Source organism: Ailuropoda melanoleuca, chromosome 16, assembly GCF_002007445.2.
Source record: "Ailuropoda melanoleuca isolate Jingjing chromosome 16, ASM200744v2, whole genome shotgun sequence".
Taxonomy (NCBI): Eukaryota; Metazoa; Chordata; class Mammalia; order Carnivora; family Ursidae; genus Ailuropoda; species Ailuropoda melanoleuca.
This window is the reverse complement of record NC_048233.1, coordinates 45,989,372-46,012,013: the sequence shown is the minus strand read 5'-3', so window position 1 is coordinate 46,012,013 and position 22,642 is coordinate 45,989,372. Positions and strand designations below refer to the sequence as shown.

General features: G+C 46.7%; 1 protein-coding gene across 1 annotated transcript in view; it reads right to left on the bottom strand.

Annotated features, from left to right (window-relative positions):
* PARVA (parvin alpha) overlaps positions 1-22,642 on the bottom strand; it is a 160,753-nt gene that overhangs the window by 52,055 nt on the left and 86,056 nt on the right. The window contains exons 2-4 of the mRNA XM_034646606.1: positions 10,174-10,263; positions 10,022-10,092; positions 7,702-7,804 (exon numbers count right to left, since the gene is read on the bottom strand). Coding sequence (XP_034502497.1) covers positions 7,702-7,804; positions 10,022-10,092; positions 10,174-10,263 — 264 coding nt within the window. The remainder of the gene's footprint in view (positions 1-7,701; positions 7,805-10,021; positions 10,093-10,173; positions 10,264-22,642) is intronic.

The window sequence follows — 22,642 nt, the reverse complement described above, 5'->3', positions numbered from 1 at the left end:
CCGGTTTTACAAAAGAGTGATCTGAGCTGCAGAGAAATGCTTCAGTGGTAGAACCAAGACTGGAACCTAGTTCTGTCCTTCTCTTCATTCCTCTTTCAGTCTTGGCACAGCTTCTGCGTCACCTGCGGACTTTGGGGTGTGGGGAAGCGAGTGTCAAAACCAATATGATCAAACCCTTCAAGATGTTGCTCCTCCTGGGATTCAGGGGTCATCCCCATTCAACATCCACCGGTTTCCCTCAGCTGCTGATTCCTTTCATCGCGAGGTTTTCTTGAAGCTTTCCCCATCTGTACAGCTCCCCCACTAGTGTGACAACGTCACCACCTCACAAGGAGGTGCTTTGCTGGTGCTTTCTTCACTTCCTCTACTGCTCCGAGGTCATCTTCAAAGCCCCATTTCTGATCATGTCACTTGGCTCACAAGCCATCGGCAGTTACCACCGTCACCCACCCGACGTAGTCTAAAACTCTTTGTTCAAGGTTCTCTATAATGCAGGCTCTTCCTCTTCAAATTTTTTAAAAAAAAATTAAATTCAATAAGCCAACATAGAGTACATCATTAGTTTCAGATGTAGTGCATATAATACCAGTACTCATCACATCACGTGCCCTCCTTAATGCCCTCATTTTAGAGTGGTTTTTAGATTTCTAGAAAAGCGGAAATTATAGTTCAGACAATTCCTGCATATCCTGAATCCAGTTTCACCCATTATTAACATCTTACAATACAATAGTACATTTGTCACAACTCCGGAACTGACATTGGTACAGGACTATTAACTCCATACATTGGGTTTCACTAGTTTTTCCCTAATGTCCTTTCTCTGTTCACACCTTCTCATCATTGTCACCTTTAGTGTCTCTATTCTGTTCTAGGTTTCCAGACTTTCCTTGTTCTTCATGCCCTTGACGGTTTTGAGGAGCACTGGGTTTTCCCCATGTCTTTCTCATGGTTAGACTGAGGTTATGGGTTTTGGGGAGGGAGACCACAGAAGCGAAGTGCCCTTTTCACTGCATCACATCCAGGGTGTCATCTGTGTCAGCACACGTCGCACACAACCAATCTTGATGTTCACCTACCCACATACTCCTTGTCTGGGCAACACTCTCCCTGCACTCACACTGAAATCAACAGGGCCTTACCAGCAACATGTGCTGGTAAAATGGTCTTTTCCTTCTGTACCTGGTTGAAATTCTCCTTCCAAAAGGCCCCATTCAAAATCCCCCCTTTCATGGCACCTTTCCTAAACTACTCCATATCCACAGCCCTTTATACTACTAGGCACTGTGTTACATCCTATGTTATATTGCAACATATTTACTTCTATATCCCTAAACTCAGCAGTTAGCATGTAGCAAACGAAATGGTTGTACTTAATGACTATTAATTGACAAGACTAAGGTCAGCGTAAGATGTCCTCTCTAGGGTCTATCAGGGACTAAGGCACAAACACATATCCTAAAATCAAACAGAAAGCCCTCCTGCACAACCTTTATGCCCAAGAGACCCTGCTCCATCTCATGCTGGAAGAAGATCTCCTGTTTCGGGCATATGCTATTGGGAAAACCAAAAGGAAGAGCCTTACGACTTTCATCCCTCAAAACAGACGAGGGCGTGCATGCGTTTAAAGATAAGAATCAGTTAAATAAAACAGACCCTAAGGAAACTCACAGAGCTCTCCCAAGTCAGGAAAGCTTATGTTCACATGAAATGATTATCTCGTGCAGGCATTTTTCTAGAATCCTTCATCTCCCGTCTCTCTCGGTCCTATCTACCGCCTAGCTGTTGGGGATGCAAATACAGCAAGCTGTTGTCCTGAGGTGTGGAAGGGCCAGAGCTGTTGGTGTGAGAGACGTGGGGGTGGCGTCATACAGAGGCAGGCCCGGCATCTGCATTTTCTCCGGTAGCAACACCAAGGCTACAGAGAAACAGCCAGGCCAGGAGGAGCAGCCCCTAAGGCAGAACGTGTACCCGCTCACCTTCCCGGATGCTGTGGATGCCCCTTCCCGGAGCTCCCTGGCTCACCTGTGGATGGTGCCGAGCGTGCCGTCAGTTTCCATCTCCGGCCCTAAAGCTCTCCTGCTCTGCCCAAGAGCTTCTCTGGCAGGAGCACAACCTGGAGGCTCTTAATTCTTACCCAGGCAGCCCTCACCCACCAGGTGATGTCCTGTCCTGGGATGGATGACTTGAGGTGTGTGGTCACCTGGTCTCTCAGAGGGAACACCGCAGGACAGAGCGCTGGGTGCAAACAGAGCCGCCATCCTTATGAATGCACCCTCAAACGGGCCTCTCTCTTCCCCTCTTATATTCCCCACCTGATTATTCACTTTCCGAGATCATCTCTCATATACACTTCCTCCACTCCTGTCCCTGTTCCAGCACCTGCTTTCAGGAAAACCTAACCTTGGAACTGCTGCCAGGGCAAGCCCCAGGGAACAGAGACGGCTGGCTTAGGCAGCTCAGACAGGACTGGGGGAAGGTTGGCAGGACAACCTCCCAGACACGCCTGGGGGCTCTGAGAAAGGCAACTAGAGCAGATAGTGCTTCTGAGCAAGGACAGCTGGCTGTGCAGGGGAGGCCCAGGGATGACACTGCCTTCACAGAGCTTGTGGTCAGAGAACTCCCAGCCCGTGCTGCTCTCAAGGGTCTGCCTGACATCTCAGGGATGCTCACTTGGGCTTTCGCCGAGACCGTAAAACGCACAGTTTTTTGCCGAGAGATTCTTGCCTCCAGATCTTGGTCATGTCTGGGTTCTGAGTCCTTGCCCCGTGAGGTCATCAACCTGGTTCCCTGGATTCCACATCCTGCTCCTAAGATGTGACTCGCCTGGCACATCTGGACTCCCAGAGGTCCCTGTGGCATTTCCATTTTCCTCTAAGTGCCAGTGTTTCATAGTTAGTTTCCTAATCCCGACCTCAGCCCCCTCCAACTCCCATACCCAGCCCCAGGACAATTTGAAAGTGGATTTCTGGAAATGATCATGTCTGACTCATCTTCGTACTACCAGATCATAGTACTGTGCCTACGTAGAGGTGTTTATGTGTGCTACAGATAGCGAGTTAAAAACACTCTCTCATATGCCCAGATATTGATCACTAAATTCCATTCCCTAATAAAAGAAATCAGAGCTCTGTGGAGAAATGGCTGATTCCAGGGCCAGAGTAAGTATAACGTAAGTCGAGTCTGGAACATCTCATGATGCCAGAGAGTAAGGAAGTGCTAAGAACAAAAAACATGGGGTGGCATGTCCAAAGTAGCCAGGAGCCAACCTGAAAGAGCTCCCAACAGTCAAAGCTGGAGGCATGGGGGGTGGGGGGAGGACAATGGTAGTACTGGATTATAAACCAAAGTATAAAATAAATACCCTCGTGTCCACACTGATACAAATACTGAATAAATAAGTAAATGGAGAACAAGGACTTTTCCTTACAGCAGGATTCCAATTAATAAATGTGGAAGGAATGGGGGTGTCTGGGTCGCTCAGTCAAATAACCAACTCTTGATTTCGACTCAGATCATGATCACAGGGTCATTGGATCAAGCCCTGCATTAGGCTCCACGGTGTGTGTGGAGCCTGCTTAAGATTCTCTCTCCCTCTCTGACCCTCACTTCCCCACTCTCCCACAAGCATGCGTTCTCTCTAAAAAAATGAATGAATGAAGAAAATAGAAAATCTTCACTAGACCACCACAATCAGGCAAATACGCTCCGCTAATTAAAATCAGTGGGGAAAATTTAAGGAAAAATGATATTTGCATAATCTTAAATTATCTCCCCCACCCCTAAATCCATGAATTACTAAGAGAAAAATAGTAACTGCGAAGTGATCAGGGTTAAGCCATACTAACATCACATACTCCCTGATACGATACACTGAGAAGGACCCATCACGTCTGTGGTATTCTTCCCCAAAATATGTAACCTTCATCTAATCCTCAAAAAACATCAGACACACCCAAGTTGGGAGCCATTCTACAAAATAACTAATCATTTCTTTTTCAAAAGTGTCAAGGTCACGAAATACAGGGAAGGCAAAGACTGCCACAGGTTGGAGGGGATGAGTGAAAGCGGTGTGCGATCCTGGATTAGATTCTAGAGCTGAAAAAGGACATGATGTAAAAAACTGGTGAAATCCAAATAAATTCTGTAACTTAAACATCATGCTGAGGTTGATTTCCTAGTTTTGGTCCTTGTACTGCGGTCGGGTAAGATGTGAGCGTGCGCGGGAGCTGTGCCGGGGCTCAGGAACCCTGCACCCTCTCTGCAACTCTAACTCTAAAATTAGTTCAAAAGAAAAGTAGAAAAAAACCAAAAAACCCACTGACAAATGGCCTATGAAGTGTTAAGACAAAGAGTAAAATATAAAGGGGATCTGGAAGCTCTCAGGGGGCTACCAGGGCTGGAAAGTTGTGGGGCAAGTTCCACCAGCCTAGCACACAGGAAGTGGTACCCTACCTGGTTGAGAAATGGGATGCTTTGACACATTACACCCGGAAGTCTGGTTGTCACCATTTGTGACTGACAGAATATGAGGATGAAAGCGAAGGAGCAAGAGAGGAGGACGCCTCGGTTTTTAATCTGAGCAACTGGCTGTGTGGTCGTGACACCATTCATCCCTCCAGAAAGCAGAGTGGCTTTGGTGGGGAGCGGGGAGAGAAGCAGCTCAGTTTGGGGCAGGTTGGTTCCAGGGTGCCTGGCTGACACCCAGGTGGGCATGCCCGGAAGGCAGAGGAGCGGCTTACAGCTTCCGAGAGTGACCCGCAGAGAGGCGATGGCTGGAAAGCAGGTGATGGGTGGTAAGGAGGGCACGTATTGCATGGTGCACTGAGTGTTATATGCAACTAATCAATCATCGAACTTTGCATCAGAAACCAGGGATGTACTGTATGGTGACTAACATAATAAAAAAACATTAAAAAAAAAAAAGAAAGCAGAAGTAAGTGAAACACCCAGGAAGGAGATGTGAGAGAAACAGAGAGGGGGGGGGGGCCATGCATGGAAGACTGAGGAGTCCCACCATTACACAGAGATGAAAAGTGTATGTGGAAGTCAGGGCAACTGGGGTGTGTGGGAAGCAGAAAAGAACCAGGAGGGCATGGGATCCCAGGAGACCCTGCACTGGCGAAAGGGGACAAGATGTTCAGTAGTGTCCGAGGCCACAGCATAGGAGGTCATCAGAATCGACACTGATGACCGCAGAAGGTAAAGCTGGTGGAGAGTTTGGGGTGGGACCCAGCTTGTCCCTCAGGGGGAATGATGAGTGGTGGGGAAGCAGATACAGTGCCAAATATTCTTTTGAGAAACTTTGCTTGGAAAGAGGAAGATAGAAAAACAGAGGGGAAGTCGAGGTTGGAGGGGTCATCCCAAACTCTATCTCCAGACTGACTCCTCCCACGAGCTCCTGATGCATATTTTTACCTGCAAGTTGGTTCTCTCCACCCGGCTATCCTGCCTGTAGCTTTTTAATACGCGTACCCAGCCATCTACCTACAAAGGGTCTAAACTTGGGTTGACAAAAGCAGCATGATTTTGTCAACAGGAAGGCTGAGGTCTGAAATAATCAAATGTGATTGCTCTGAGCCGGACTCGGGGCTCCATGGACATGAAGCTGGGCAGTTCTGGAACCACGTGCAGAGGCAAGATTACCTCATGACCATGTTCCATCGCTTCGTGGCCACATTCCACCCTTGCCTTGAAAGTTCCACAAAGAGCATTTCAAGACACTTTCAGATCCCGCCAGGAAATTTGCTGGGGGAGTTAAAAGCTGCAGTCACTGAAAGAGACGCTCAGTTGAGGCTCTCGGCTTTTCTACGCAGACATGTGCCAAAGCCTTTTCCTCTCTGTGTTCAGTTGCATTTACAAGCCTTTAAATATTAACACTTGCTAATATTGATGTTTGAGTACCAAATCAGTTTAGCTTCCTAGAAATGACTAGATTTTATATCATTCATTCATTCAATACACACGGATTAAGTGCCCGGCCACACATGGAGGCAAACTGCTGGTACTGGAGACGCCTGGATACACGAGTACGATGTGGTGTCCTTGACTTTGAGGAGCCCATGGACATTTCCCTCGACAGCTACAAGCAACATGGAATGCCGTAGAATAAAGGGCATGTATATTCTGTACACATCTGTATGTATGCGTGTGTACATCCGGGGAAACACAGAGGGTGCGTGACCATCACTTCTAGATGTGATTGTCGGAGGTACGAGAGCAGGTGTGCTCCACGGAACCCCGAGACTGGAAGGTGAACTGGTTTGCCCTGCCGGAGAGAGGAAAGGCCCAAGGCCGGAGGAACAGCATGGGCGGAGCATAGAGATGTTCACAGGCACAGCGTGCGGAATGATGTAGCAATGGTGTTCACAACAATAATAAAACCAGTACTCATGAAAAGGATGAAAGACACGGATGGGGCATTCATGGTGTGTCAGGCACAACCCGAAGCCCTTAATGTTGCACAAGCCACGCGTGTGAGCCTGTCTGGAGCTGAGGCTGAAAAGACAGCCGGGGGTCGCTTGAGGAACCGTCTGAATGCGGCGCTACAGGGCCCTGCCGCAGCCCGTAAATATGCATCGGGAGCTCCGGGAGAGCAAGAACTGGGAAGACTAGCCTTGAGTTTTGAGAAGGTTCCTCCGCTGGGCGGGGGCAGTGAGCTGGGCGGCACACAGGTGAGGCCGGAAGCTGCTTTAGGAGTTCAGATGAGTGAAAGTGGCAGGGAGGGTGGATGCAGGGACAATGTGGGCAAAAGAAACGAGCCCTGGAGGCCCCCCCACCTATCTGGGCGTCACAAGAAAGAGGGCAATCTGGGCGCCTGGGTGGCTTAGTCGTTAAGCATCTGTTGGGAACCTGCTTCTTCCTCTCCCGCTCCCCCCTGCTTGTGTTCCCTCTCTCTCTGGCTGCCCCCCTCTCTGTCAAATAAATAAACAAAATCTTAAAAAAACAAAACAAAACAAGAAAGAGGGCAAGAAACATCTTTGGAAAAGAAGATGAGCTCAGCGTGAGGTGCGCACAGCTGGGTGGGCAGCTAGGAATGAAAGGCTACAACTTGGAGCAGAGGTTTGGATGAGAGGGAAAATGGGGAACAGTTGAGGAAAAGTCCGAATTCATTCAGGCTGAATTTGGCCTTTCAACACTTAAGATCACCCCGAATTCGCCTTTCTTTCCCCGGAGGCCTCTATTTCCATAGGAACACTGTGAATGGGCACACACCTGCCAAAGACCACACACCTAGACACGCAGAGGCCAAACATCACAGAGGCACAGGCTCCCATACACGTGCACCTGATCTAGAGAGAGAGACACTGAGGGACACACACACACACACACACACATACACACAGATACATGCACGCGCATGCCCATAGGTGACAGAGGCCACACACGCACAATTTTCTAGAGGGCATAAGACATGTTTTCCGGTATACAGTGGAGTCTCTCCATCTACCCAGCTGATGACCTTAGACTGCTTGGGGGGGCAGCCCCATCTGGTCATTGAACTCCCTCCGCAATTCATTCCCGTAAAACAGCTTCCGGAGGCCATCTGAAGGCTCCACTGGTCCGTCATCCCACACTCTGCACCGTCCTGGGCTACGGCACATGAGCTGCCGTAATGGAGAACAGCTCCTAAGTAGGAGTCCGGGACCCCTCTACCTGCCAGTCAAAGCTCTCCACCGCAACACGCCATCCCCTTCTCACCAAAGAGCTTCTGCAGGACTTGTCCGTCGTATAAATCTTCAGCCAGGTCTTTCACGATGATTCTTTCTCCGACAAGCACATCATTAATCCAGTCAATTAATACCTACAGGAAGAGACACCGAATAAGGGAAGAGTCATGGGTATTTTCTTATTGATCAGCTTTCTTATCCCGGATATTTAAAATCTAAACGAACTCAGATTTGGAAAGCAGCAGAACCGTCCATGTGAGTCAGTACATGGACACAAAGTGGGTGAGCTGTAAGGGCCTTCTAGTGCTGGTGTGGTCCCTGTTGATATCTTTGGGCACGTTACCCCAACAAGCGACATTCACACAGTGTTTGGGTGTATAGCTTGTACCAGGCAATGGTACGTGCTTTGGAGTTACACAGTCTGGGGTTAGTGACCCACTAACTGATTTGTGTGCCTCTGCGTGTACCTCCATGATCTAGGAATCCGAGACAGGCTGGTTTCTGCTCTGAGCCTCTGATGGCCCACCTCTAAAATGGAGGAGGAAAAGACCTCCCACTTTAGGTAGCAGAAAAGAATCACATATGGCAAGGGCCAAATGTTCATTAAAGGTGCATCTTATGAATACATAAAGCTCTCCCCCCATTATGACATTTGGCCAGGTGTTACTATCACCCCTATGTTCGGTGGGGGGGGAGATCGAGCACAAAAGTGAACATATTTGCCAAGGTTGCATTGCTGACCGTGGACAGACACAGGAACCAAACTCCTGTCCATCCCCCTCTATGGGACTGTTCTCCTGGCCCCAAGCCACCTCTCCGTGGGGCCAGTGCTGTCTCCTCTCTCGGCTCTCTCTTAGCAGCTGTCATTACAGCTTGAAGGCCCTCGGCATCAAGCACTGAGCGGAGCCATTCCACGGGCATCCGTTTAGTTACTCTGCACAACACCCATGAGAGGGAGGGATCATTTGTTTCATTTTTCAGTTGAGGAAGCTGAAGCTTTGCTCAAGTCCATTGCCTTTCATTTTAAATTTTTTCAGCTCATTTGTTTATTATTTATATAGAGTAAAATTAACTCATTTTAAAGATACAGTTTGGTGCGTTTTGGTCATCGTACACCACCAAGATGCAGAGCTGTTCCGTCAGCAGAAGAAGGTTCCCTTGGGCTCTTTGTGGGAGCTCAGTCCCCCCAGCCCCCCCACCAAGGACAGGCCTCAGGCAACCACCCATAATTTTATATAAATGGAGTCACACAGAACATCAACTTTTGTGTTTGACTTCTTTGACTTAGCATGAATAGATTGTCTTTATCACGGGGCAGTAGCTGGGCGGGGTTTCCACACCTGGGGGGAGCCCGGGCCTTCAGAGCACATTGTCTACACTGTTCTACTGTGGGTAGGAGCTTCCCTCCTTACCCTTCCCTGCATCCAGCTGTCCCCCATCTATCACCCGCCCACCCAGCATTAATGAACATCTGCTCCACGTCACATTCTGTGCTGGATCCTGGGGGTACAATGATGAAAAAGGAGGTGGTCTTTAACCCCCAGAAGCTCATCATTTAGAGGAGACAGAGAAGGATCTGAGCAGTGGTAACTAGTCAGCATGTGGTGACTCTAAAGGGACAATCTGAGGCTGAAGAGGCAGCTAGAGCACGGGACCCCAAATACCACCCTCAGGAGCACGGGCTTCAGCCTTCGGTTGATCGGAATCTGCACCCAGGCTTGAGCAGGAAAAGGACAGATCTGATTTGCATTTTGAACAAACCACTTTGGCATCAGTGCCTTTCTGTGCTGTTTTGAGTGCAGCTTGGAGAAGCTACAGCAGAAGAGCACAGGATGGGGAATCCACAGGGATGGCTTGAATATGTTTCAGGGGACAACCACATGCCAGCCCCTGTGCCAGGCTCAATGGACACGATGTAATTCACTCCTATTGACTTCTGTTTGAATTCCATCTCCTCTGCTCAGCTGTGACCATACACAAGCCACTGGCTTTTCTAAGACTCCCTTTCCTCATCTGTAGGTGGGGATGATATGAAGTCCCACTTTGCAGGGTGCCTCTGAGGGTCCTTGGGAAAAGCAGTGGAAAGACTGTGTCAACCTGAAGACCCTGGCGAACGTGAGCTCATTTGCGCTCACTTCCCTGGCACTTACGATCAACACCATTCATGGGCAGCTGCCATGTGCCATTTTTGTGAAATCCGAGATGTCCACCTACGGGACCCTGAGCTGCCCGTGACCTTCTATTCACTGTGCAGTGGTTCCCGTGCTGCCTGCCCAGAGCAGATGGTCTACCGACACCTGTTGAGCCCGGGGGCAGGGGGGCAGCTGACACCCCTCCTAATTTCTTCTTACCTTCATCAGTTCTTGCAGTTTGGGGTCACTGCGGGAGTTCGGGTCCACCATTGTTCGCACCTCATTCTCCTCTTTAAAAGGAAAAGGCAGTCAGTGGGGGTGGCTCCACTCGAAGGCATTAAGCCAACCCAGAGAACAAGAGACCCAGTTACCCAGCATGGTGTCCTCCGGGTCCAGCTCGAAGGGGATCGGGCTGAGGGGCAGGTTGATGGCGTTCATGCCTTCTTCCTGAAGTTCTGATACTGCAAGGAGAAGATAGGCAGGGTCACACTGCAGCCCGCCGATGACGGGGCGGAGCTCCGTAACAAGCGTGTCTGAGACGGACACCAAAACCATGGAGGTTAGCTCATAGCTGTAACTCAGCTTGCAACAGATTCCCTGCCTCTCCTCGCAAAAAGGACCAAGTAGGCCCCTTCGTGTCACCTCTTCCAACTACCACCTCATTCGCCTTCCTCGGGGGAAACAGGGAGGCCTCTGCCTGCTCCCAGACCTCTCTCAGCATAAACGCAAGTGAGGTGGGCACTCACATCTTTCTGAGGTCTCTGCCTGTCGCCTCCTGCCTGCTTCTCCTTCCAGGGCTTTCTGTCTGGGGCACAGCGGGTGCCCGGTAACGGGGTGAATGAGGTCACCAAGTCAAGGCCACATTTACGTTGTAAGCCGTGTCCACCCTTGCTGCAAGCCTCCTCCACTGTCTCTCCTTATTTGGCTTCCCTAAGTATTTTTCTGATCATCCTGTCTTCTCTTTTCCCTCCATCCCACTCCAGCCGCTGCTCGAGAATGCCTCAGTCTGGCCTCTTTCTGGGCTCTGGTCCTGTCCCTTCAGCTCTCATGAGTAGGGGGCCCTGAGGCCAGGCATCTCCCCACTTAGGCCCATTTCCTCAGCTCAATGTCGAGAGCTCGACTGGATGGATGGCCTGCGAGTCCTTTTTGCAGTTTTCAAATCCTAGAAATCTACAATTACACTTTCCTCAAGGAAAACAAAAAGAGGTCAATGGCCACTAAAGACTTCCAGCCTGCTCCCCCCGCCATGCACCCACCACCCTCCAAATGAAGCCTCAGTGAAAAACAAATCCTACCACAAAACCGCTGCGTGAAGGGCACTTGCTGACCACTGACCCTGGATCACCCCCCCAATCAGTGACTGAAATCTCCTCACCTCTATTCACTTCCAGTTTGAATAATTACTTTTCACCAATTAAGCACAAAAAGACCATTTTCTCTAAAGGCAGTGGTCACCAAAGGGCTCTCAAAGAGCTAATATGGCAGCAGAGATCAGCCTTAATAAAAGCAACGTCCCATCTTTCCGTTTATTTTTTTTTATGGACTCTGGCCTCCCTGACTGCCAGCATATACTTGCAAGAACTCTTCAGCACAAGGCAGCCACTTACAAAGAGTTCTTTCATATTCGCAAACTCACTGATGTTTGCAGTTGGACTGGGAACGAGATTGCCTAACAAAGGGAGTGAAACACACTCTACCCTAAAGAGACACAACTTGCATTATGAAGCTGGTATTTAGTCCCCTTGCTGTGGGCTCTTGACATTCATACGGGATATCAGCCAGTCATGGTCTTGAATCTGCAAATTCACAGCCACCCACCACTCTCTATAATTCCCCTCATAAAACACAACTGAAAAACAGAAGCCACACCTTCAAGGCTAAAATGACTCGAATAAGCATAGGATCACGTTTGTTTTCTGGTGAAAAACAAATGGACTCCTGTAGTTTCATGAGACTCCTACAATTTCTTCCAATGTTCCTCCTAAGACTGGCAGTTTGCTTTCTTTTCCAGGCTGTTTCTCACAAAGAAGCAAGATTTCCGCTGCTGGACAAGCAGTAGTGTGCAAGCACTGGGCAGTGGAAGTCAAGTCACGCTGAAATGGGGGCGCAAGGCTGGGTGGACTGGCCGGTGAAGACGCGGGCTCCTGCCCAGGACCTTCTCTACCCACATTCCCCGCCACCCCAGACCTGCACTGTCAGCACAGTAGCTACCAGCCACACGTGGCTACTCACATTTAAGTGAATTAAACATTTGGCTTCTTAGTTGTACCAATCACATTGCAAGCACTCAGTGGCTCACACGTGGCTAGCGGCTACCATGCTGGACACCACAGATGTAATGATGTCCCTCATTACAGGAAATCCAATTGGATGGTGGTGTCCTAGTTGACCCCATATATCCAAATGCTGATGATGTCCACACTGAAATCTCCAGACAAGGCCTGACCCTGAATTCCAGGCGTATACGATGATATCTTCTCTTTTGTCTACTAATAAAGATCTCAAATGTATACATCCAAACATGTGCATCCACAAATGACAACACCCTCACCCCCACCGTAACAATACTCAACAAGACTGTCATTCCCCTGTTCTTTTCTTCAGTAAATGGCACCACCACTTCTACAATGGTTTAAGCCAAAATCCAAAAGATCACCCTTACCTTCTCCTTCCTCGCGTTTTGCATCTAATACATTGGCAAGTTTTGTGGACTCCACCTCTAAACCAGGATCCAAGACCAACCTCTTCTCACCATCTCTACCACCCCATTCTAGTTCAGGCCACCATCATCTTTCACCTGGACAACCAGAACCACCTTCTAACTGGTCTACTGCTTTCTGATGCATTTTCCCCACCCCTGTCTACTTCCCACAGCACAGTCAGAATGATCTGGAGGGATGTAAATGGCATCATACATTCTTCTGCTTTAAGCCCTCCTATGGCTTCCCATCACACTCAGAATAAAGCCCCAACTCCTTATTAACACCTGCAAGGCCCTCTAATTAGCCCCTTGCTCCCTCTCATGTTTTATTTTCTTCAGAGCACTCATCACAACCCGAAATAATAATTATTCATATGTCTGTTGTTTCCCCCCTACCAGAAAATAAATTGTGGGAAGGCTGGCACTTTTTCTCTTTTGTTCACTATTAGATCCCCAGAGAGGAGCCAGAGTGCCTGCATTCAAATCCATCATCTACTAGCTCCGTGACCTTGGGCAAGTTCATTAACTTCTTACATCTCAGTTTCCCCATCTGCAGAATGGGAGTGATAATATTACCTATCTCCTAGGGTGTCGAGAAGGTTAAATGAGTTAATATATGTTAAGCCCTTAAAAGAGGGCCTCATACATGGTGCAAATTGTGTAAATACATTACGTGGGCACCGGGGTGGCTCAGCCAGTTGAGCTTCTGAATCACGATTTTGGCTCAGGTCATGATCTCAGGGTCATGTGCTCAGTGGGGAGTCTGCTTCTCCCTCTCTCTCTCCCTCTGCCCCTCCCCCCNCTCCCTCTCTCTCTCCCTCTGCCCCTCCCCCCTCTCGAATGCACGCACTGTGCTCTAAAATAAATAAATCTTTAAAAATTTGTTTAAAAAAACCCCTGTTTGTTAAGTAAACGAATAACCCATACTGTTAAGACCACCGTTTGACAGCAGGGGTTATAAATTAAGCCAGAATTTCCCAGAGCAGTGTAGAGGATACAAAGAAGGATTCTAGCTTGTTCTCAGATTAAAAAAAAGAAAAAATTATATTTTGGCTTGACCCTGTGTGCACATGTGTGTGCACATGTGTGTGCTTATATTTTGTAAGGAGAGAAAAGCCACATCTGTTCCAAGACTGTTGCATGGCCTGAGCCAATTTGTGAATATAGAGATATTTACACCTCCAAAATGGGGCTAGAAATACAATACTTGCAGCAAGGACTCCTAAAGGAAGGTCTGAACAGGATCTTTTTTATGTGTACATCATTGTTAAAATGTTTTCAGATGAAAAATCCCCAGTCAGAAACACTCCCCTCTGCCCAGCCTCTTTAATTCACTCCCAGAGACATAACAAACCCTAGAAGAAAGGCTGAGATATGTTTGCAATTGGAAATGTTTTTTTTCAGGAAATGATTTGGTACAGGAACATCATTCCCATCCCATTAACTGCTGACTCTGGGCCAACTGTTTGTAAAAGTGAATATGCAAACTGCCCGCCTCAGGCCTGGCCCCCGCCCCATGGGGCCGCATTAGTGGCCACTTTCCCAAAACAGCCCGCCTGCTCTGGAGGCTTCATTCCTATTAAACCCAAGCAGGACGCAGCAGAAGCCCCTCGCCAATCCCTGTACTCTGCAAGAGAAAAGAGCTGCAATTGAATTTTCTCGGCACAGAATAGGAATATGATGTTTATCCCTTGAACCTCCTCTAACGATCTAAAGCTAGGGCTGAATGTGCAGCCCTCAGTGTCTCGCAGTGCCATTAGTCATAACTTAATAAACAGATTAAATGCCCAGCTGAAGGTCGAGCTCGGGAAAGCAGGGTGATTGCCTCGACTCCTGCCTGAAGTGCTCGCCATCAGAGAGGGGGCTTTGGCTTTTCCGGGAACGCAGGCAGACTCTGGGTCCAGCGGTGCAGCAGAAGAAGGATGGGCTCCGGAGTTTAAAAGAGCTGGATTTGAATCCTACTTCTATTTTTATCAGCGGTGGGACCTTACATAAGTGATTTAACTTCCCCCAAATTCAGCATAAAACAATTCTCTATAAGACAACGTTGTAGCTGACACTGCTGGTTTCCTCGCAAATATTTATTTTACTCTTTTTTCCTTGCTGAGAGAACCCTCATTTTGTTCCAGGGTACACTTCTCCCTCCTAAATTCCAGGGAAGATCCTGATTGGTTTAGGCTAATCACGATAATCTCAATTCCCTTGGTAGTGACTGACTCAAATGTTGCCATGTGATACAAGTTGTGAGAGAAAATTTCGAGAAGCTTCTAACAATAGTTTTCCTCCATTTTAAAGAGAGGCCAAAAGAAGAGAAGGTATCCTTCTCATCATTATTATGTCAGGATGCTATGCCTGGATTTGCTGCAGCCATTTTGTAGTCACGAGGTGAGCTAGCCCAAATCCAAAGAAGAAAGTAATATGCTAAGTTTGGCAGAGAAGAAAGGGGTTCTTGTTGATACTGTTAAGCCACCATCCCTGGAGCCACTCTAGCTTTATGTGTCTTGTTATAAGAGATATAATAAGCTCCCTTTTTGTTTAAGCTGTGGAGTTGGCATTTTCTGGGGCTTGGAGCTCAAACTCCCTAATTAATACACAGGACACCAGGATTATAAAGTTGATAGAAGAATAGCGTAGGTCTACAATGAATGGTAATTTTCCTTTCCTTTTTCCATGAGAAACAGAGGAGCTGCAGGCATCTCTTATACTTCAGAATACATACAGGGATTCAAAGAATACCACAGAGAAAACAACGAGGGAGAGAAGAATGGACAGAGGTTTCTAAAATTACAAAAGGGTCCCTTTATGCAAAGCCAGTAATTTCATTCGTTCAACCAGTAAACATGGCTAGGCACCTCTCCTGAAGCAGACCCGTGCCCGCGCTGGGAATACAGGCCTGGGACCTGACAGGGATCTGCCTTAATGTGCTCACTGACGGCGGGAGGGGCAGACATAAACACAACATGCAGGATGCTACGCAGAGGGGTGAGAGCCACGTGACCACAGGGCTGTGGGAGCTCAGGCCGAGCGAGGGTAGCTCTGGATGCAAGACTGGGGAGGATTCCTAGAAAGGGGGAATTGGAGTTGGACTTTGAAAAATAGAACTTTTCATTTGACACAGGTGCCCCACAAAAGGCACATCTTGTGTAAAAAACATCAAGGCGTGTAAAAACAGGGTAGGTGTTGAGAGTGATGATTATGCCTGAGCACTGGGAATGGGGGAAGGGGGGACAGAGGGGAAGAGAGGGGAAGGAGCAGAGGATCAAATAGGTAGGTGAGGTCCAGAGAGTCAGGGGTCATGAATTCATCTGTTCCCCAGCACTCCCTGGACCATGCTCCCTGGTCTACAGAGAAAACAGCAACCAAACCACACCAAACCAAACATACCAAGGGAGCACGAGAATAGCTGGGATGCTCTTTCTCCTTCAGTGCAAGTGGGCGCCAGTGAGATATTTGGGCCGCTCTAGATCTTTATCAGGAGTCCTGATGATTAATCTCTGGTCCTTTGGAAAGTTACTAAAGCTCCCTTAATTCCTAAATGCAGCAAGGGCCCCCATAGACGTTCTTGGCAGCAAGACAACTTGATAACGGTCTGGTCAGCAAGCCCCAGCAATTTCTGTCTACGTGAAAAATCAACCTGGAGGAACATCAATCAAAACACTATAGCTAACACCATACTTAATGGTGAGAATCCGAATGCTTTCCCCCTAAGACTGGGAACGAGGCAAAGATGTCCCCTCTCACCATGCCTATTCAAAATCATACTAAATTTAGTATGTTTAGTTAGTACCACAACACAAGAAAAGGAAATAAAAGGTATAGAAATTGGGAGCAAGGAAATAAAACTATCTTTGCAGATAACACGGTTATCTATGTAGATAATCCCAACTAACTGACCAAAACAAACAGAACAAAAAACTCCAAACTCTTAGAACTAGTAAGCAATTATAGCAAGGTTGCAGATACAAGGTAAATAAATATGCAAATCAACTGCCTTCCTTTATGCCAGCAATGAATGATTGCAATTTGAAATTAAAAACAAAATTACTTACAGTAGCATCAAAAAATGCAATACTTAGGTATAAATCTAACAAAATACCTATAGAATTGATATGTAGAAAATGATAAAACTCTGATATAAGAAATCAAAGAAGATTTAGATAAGTGAAGAGAGATTCAGTATTCATGAATTAGAAGACTTGATATTGTTAAGGTGTCAATTCTTCCCAACTTCCTCCATAGATTAAATGCAAACCCGCTCAAAATCACAGCAAGCTACTTGTGGTTATCAACAAACTGATTCTCAAGTTCACACAGAGGGACAAAAGACCCAGAGTAGCCAACACAACATAGAAGAAAAATGACAAAGTTGGAGGACTGACACTACCAAACTTTAAGACTTACAATAAAGCTACAGTAATCAATACAGTGTGGCATTGGCAAAAGAGTGGATGCATAGGTCACTGGAACAGAACAAAGAACCCAGAAATAGACCCACACAAACACATTCAATTGATGTTTGACAAGGGAGCAAAGGCAATTCAATGCAGAATGGATAGCCTTATCAACATATGGTATGAGAACAACTGGACATCTACATGTAAAAAACAAATCTGGACACAAATCATACACTTTCTGCAAAATTTAACTCAAAATGATCACAGGCCTAAGAATAAAATACAATACTATAAAATTTCTAGAAAAAAATACAAGAAAAAACCCATGTGATGCAGGGTTTGGCAGTGACTTTCAACATACAACATGAAGGACAATCCATGAAAGAAAAATTGATAAGCTGGATTTTATTAAAATTTCTACTCTGCAAAAGAGATTGTTAAAAATGAATGAAAAAACAAGCCATAGACTGAGAGAAAATATTTGCAAAACATATATTGGATAAAAAGCTTATATGCAAAACACCCAAAAAACTTTAAAAATGGAATAACAAATGAATTACAAAATGGGCAGACATGTCACCAAAAAGGGTGTACAAATGGCAAAAAAGAATATGAAAAGAGGTTCAACATCGTTTGTCATTAGGGAATGACACCCCATTTGTTAGCATGGTTAAAATCCCCAAACCTTGGCAACACCAAATGCTGACAAGGATGTGAAGCCACAAGAACTCTCATTCATTGTGGTGGGAATGCAAAATGATAACAGCCATCTTGGAAGACCGTGTGATAGTTTCTTACAAAGCTGTAGTTTTACCATANAAACAATGAGGTGCCACCCCATTTGTTAGCATGGTTAAAATCCCCAAACCTTGGCAACACCAAATGCTGACAAGGATGTGAAGCCACAAGAACTCTCATTCATTGTGGTGGGAATGCAAAATGATAACAGCCATCTTGGAAGACCGTGTGATAGTTTCTTACAAAGCTGTAGTTTTACCATATAATTCAGCAATTGTGTTCCTAGTATTTACTTGATTTGAAAACATACATTCACACAAAATCCTGCATGTGCATGTTTATAGCAGTTTTATTCATAATTGCCAAAAACTTGAAGCAACCAAGACATACTTCAGTAAGCAAATGGATCCACGGTGGTATATCCATATGGTGAAACAGTATTTGGTGATTTTAAAAAATGAGCAATAAAGCCATGGAGAGATGTGGAAGAACTTTAAATATATAATTCCTAAGTCAAAGAGGCTAGTCTGAAAAGGTGACACAATGTATGATTCCAATAGATGACATTCAGAAAAGGTAAAACTATAGAGAGTAAAAAGATCAGTGGTTGCCAGGGGTTTGATGGAAGGTTCGAACAGGCAAAGTACTGAACTTTTTTAAGAAGGTGAAACTATTCTGTACGATACTGTAATGGTATATACGTGATTTTATGCATTTATCAAGCCCACAGAATTTTATAGCACTGGGAGTAAACCTCAATGTAAGCAAATTAAACAAAATCATGTAGGTGGTTGGTGGCTCCAAGGGTGGGATGCAGACTGTGATAATAGAACCTAGATGAATTACAAATGTATGAGACAATCTCACTGGAAGGGGTGAGGGGGATGGTGCTGACCTAATATTGTTGGAAACGCGTGGTGTCTGTGAAACCCAAGTCAAAAGGAACCACACATGGGCATGGACTCTAGTTGATAAAGTTATTTCCCACGGGATGTAGGTCAACAATTCTGACACACGCGCCCCAGAAGCAAACAATGAAGTAAGCGGATGGTGGATGGTAGGAGCCAGGTTCCTCACTGTTGGAGGGGGAGGCTACAGACAAGCAGGGGAAAGGCCTGGGATAATCTAGGTGGTAATGGATTAGAGGCGGAGATATCAGGAAGCACTCATGTTTAGCTTAATATAGATACAGACGATTATGTACGGAAATATTGCGCGGTGGGCGTACAGCTGATCCTGAACAACACAGGTTTGAACTGCATGGCTCCACTCTTATGCACTTGGTTCTTGAGTTGACAGCAAAATCCACTAGGCATTTATTTCCAAGTGCTCACTCCAGTCCCCACCGAATCAAAGAGGTTGCATCCGCTGCCCCCTGAATAGCTGAAGAGGCCCCCCAAGCCTGTCAGAAGCCCCTAGGGGCCCCAGACCTCGGCAGGCAGGTCACGCATACGCCACCAGAATGGTCGGGTCCAGCACCCGGGGCTGGCCGGCAGGAGGCTGAGCTGAAGTGGAGTCACATGTCGAGAGGGCAGGGGTGGCACTGTGCTCGGAGCCCCATGCCCGTGGCACCCCTGCACTGAGTCGCTCAAGCTCCAGGGCGGCCCTAGGATGCCTGCAGGCCTCAGACCCTCTTGGGCTGGGTAGGGACCCCTCTTCTGTAATAGCACCTCAGCCCCTTGGCCTCCTGGGGGCCGGCGTACTCACAAGTAGCCACGGCTGCCAATGGCCCCAGGCCAGTGGTACCCCTCCAGGCAGATGGAGCGGCTGTGTTGCGCCTCTAGGCTGCTGTCACACCCACAGGTGTGCCTGGTGGCTGCCACTGCTGAGCTGAGGCCACTAGGCTGCAGAACATTGCCATCTCGGGGCACCAGGCCCACCACTGCCTTCCCTGTCCCCATCCCAGCCCAGCCTGGTGTGCCTGTATGTGGATTTTTTTTCAATAAATATACCTAGAGTACTGCAAATGTATGTTCTCTTCCTTATGGTTTTCTTAATAAAATTTTCTATTCTCTATCTTACTTTACTGTTAAGAATACAGTACATAATACATAGAACAAAAAATATGTGTTAGTTGACTGTTGATGTTACTGTGAAGGCTTCCAGTCAACAATAGGCTATCAGTAGTTAAGTTTTGGGGAGGTCAAAAGTCATACACCGATTTTCTGAATTGTGAGGGGGTGAGTGCCCTTGGGCCCCCGCATTGTTCAAGGGTCAACTGTGCATACATGGGTTAGTTTCTTACTCTATTAGCCGAGCAGTCCTAAAAGTAATGACACTCCGGTAGCAAGGCACATACCTAGCACCTGATCTTGGTTTCTAGTGATTCTCCAATAAAAGGAACCAGGGCTTGTTGGAAAGATGGCTGACGCTAGGACTGGAAAGGGAATCTGCAAGATGAGTCTGGAACCAGAAAGGAAAGAAGCTGGAACAGTCTGAGCAGCAAAATAATAAAGTATTATTGGATTATAACCCAAAGCACAAAATAAATAGCCATGAGTCCATATTGATATAAATGACTGGATTAATTACTAAATGGGGAAAAGGAGAAAAATCTCCTTTGTACAATTCCAAATAATTTACATAGATCCTGTGTCCTCAGAGAAGGGGAGCATGATCCTTTATCCTTTCAGCGTAGGCCTTCCTTCCAAAGAGTACAATAGGGAAAGGAAGGAAAGAGTAACTTTACAGTGTAGAAACCTGACAAACACTAGCTAAGCCAGGTGGTCAAGGTCAACATCACAGTCATAACTCATGGCATTTGAGGTGATGTGGAGAAGATAGCATTTACCTCTGCGTTCTTCCTTTCCTTTCCAAACCCATAAGCCCAGGAGAAAAACATCAGACAGATTTCAATAGATGGGCATCCTAAAATATGCTTGACTAGTGCTTCCTCAAAACTGTCAAGGTCATCAAAAACAAGCCTGAGAAACAGTCGCAGCCAAGAGGAGCGTAAGGAGGCACGATGACTAAATGTAATACAGTGTCCTGGATGGGATCCTAGATCAACAAAGGACATTAGATAAAAACTAAAGAAATCTGAAAAATTATATACTTCTAGTTAGTAATATCAATACTGGTTCGTGAATTTTAAAGGTACCCTACTAATATAAGATGTTAATAAGAGGGGAAACTGGGTGTAGGTTATAGGGGAATTCTTTGTCCTCCCCTTTGCAATTTTTCTGTAAACCTAAAATTACTGTAAAAATAATCTGTTACAAAAATCAACCTGAATTTGCTATTTTCCTAACCAAATATAGTGTTCGGGGGGGGAAAGCCATGATTTTATGGGACACATAGGTTTCCTTCATCACCAAGGAGACAACAGTAATTTATCCAATAGTAGCTGAGCCCTCCAGACGCATCCGTGCAGAAGGTCAAGTACAAAGACCGCTTCAAAACACTACAAGTGCAAGATGTACTCATTCCCAAGTGGGAAGCGAAGTTTCCAGGAAGAAAGGACACCACTTACGTGTTTGTTTCCAGAGCTGAGATGAAAAGACAAAGCTTCCTCCTAACTTAAGGATGCCTGGCAAGGCCGTTCCTGCTTTCCCACTAGTGCAACCGTCACTGAAAGTACACTGGTCTCCTCAATGATTTTAATGCTCTTCTCTGGAACTGCTCTGGAAATGATGTTTCTCCATGGTCCCTGATGGGGGTTTTCACACACCATTGCTGTGGTAACAAATGACAAATCCTGGGTGGCTGGAAACAGCACAGACTTATCCTTACAGTTCTGGGGGTTTTGTTAAGTCCAACATGGGCCTCTCTGGGCTACACTCAAGGTGCTGGGAGGGCTGCATTCCTTTCTGGAGGCTCTAGGGGAGAGTCTATTTTCTTGCCTTTTCGAGCTTCCAGAGGCCACCTGCATCCCTTGGCCTGTGGCTCCCTTCCTCCATTTTCAAAGCCAGCAATGGGGGCTGGGAGCCACATCCTTCCCACACTGCATTACTGAGCTGGTCCTCCTGCCTCTCTCTTCCATTTTTAAGTACTCTGTGATTACACCAGGCCCATCTGGACAATCTGGGATCCTCTCCCTCTTTTAGGGTTGACGAGCAACCAAAGTCCCACCTGCAGCCTTAATTTCCTTTTGCTATGTAAGGTCACATATTCACAGATTCAAGAGATTGGGCTATGGTCATCTTTGGGGGGACCATTATTCTGCAGCTTTCTTGGTTCAGGGGACAAGTTCTGTTCTTAATATTCACCCTTGGGTATGACATATGGGTTCACTTTTCTTCTATGTGAGATTGCCAAAAGAAAATGCAAAATTCCAAACCTTTCCATCCCAGCCCTTAAACTAGAGTTTTATTACTTCTAACTAAAAGGATACTTGTTTCAGCAGCCATAATATAAAGCATCAGGGAAACATGGGAGCCAGCCCATGGTGGCCTCAGCAGACTGTCAGGGTCTCAACACATTCCCCTCTACTTGACACAACGATTTAGTCACCAGGGTCTGAAATCCGGCCCTTGGAGCAAAGCCAGAAAAAGGAACTTAGAGGCTGGTGTTGTGATGGGGACTGACAGGGAGATCTATAGTCTTTACGAGTCTTAGAGTTTCCACCAGAGTCTTTGTTTTAGTCAGTTTTATAGTCTCTGCAGAATTGGAAGGCGGCCAAGCAAATGGCTCCTGGACATTTATTCATTGTTCAGCCAAGCACGTGATTCAGCTGCCCTCCAATTACTAGTAAACGGGGAGGGAGATGGATGCACCATTGGCTGGCTTTGGGCAGTCAAAGCAATCTGAACCGAAAAATTGGTGGAGGTCTCGAGTAAGTCATGGGAATTTAAACACCGCACAGGTGCAGAGGGTCCCTGGGGAAAAATACATCATTGTTCTTTGTCTTTTGCCATGCTATGTCCTGTTATGTCTTTATATTGAGAACCAGAACCATTCCCTTGGTCTTAAAGGAGACCTACTCCTACTTAAGCAGAATGTGGTATGGGTGTGCCAGCCTGGGAGTTGATAAACTCTAAGCCATTGTGCACGTGTATACTCCTGTGC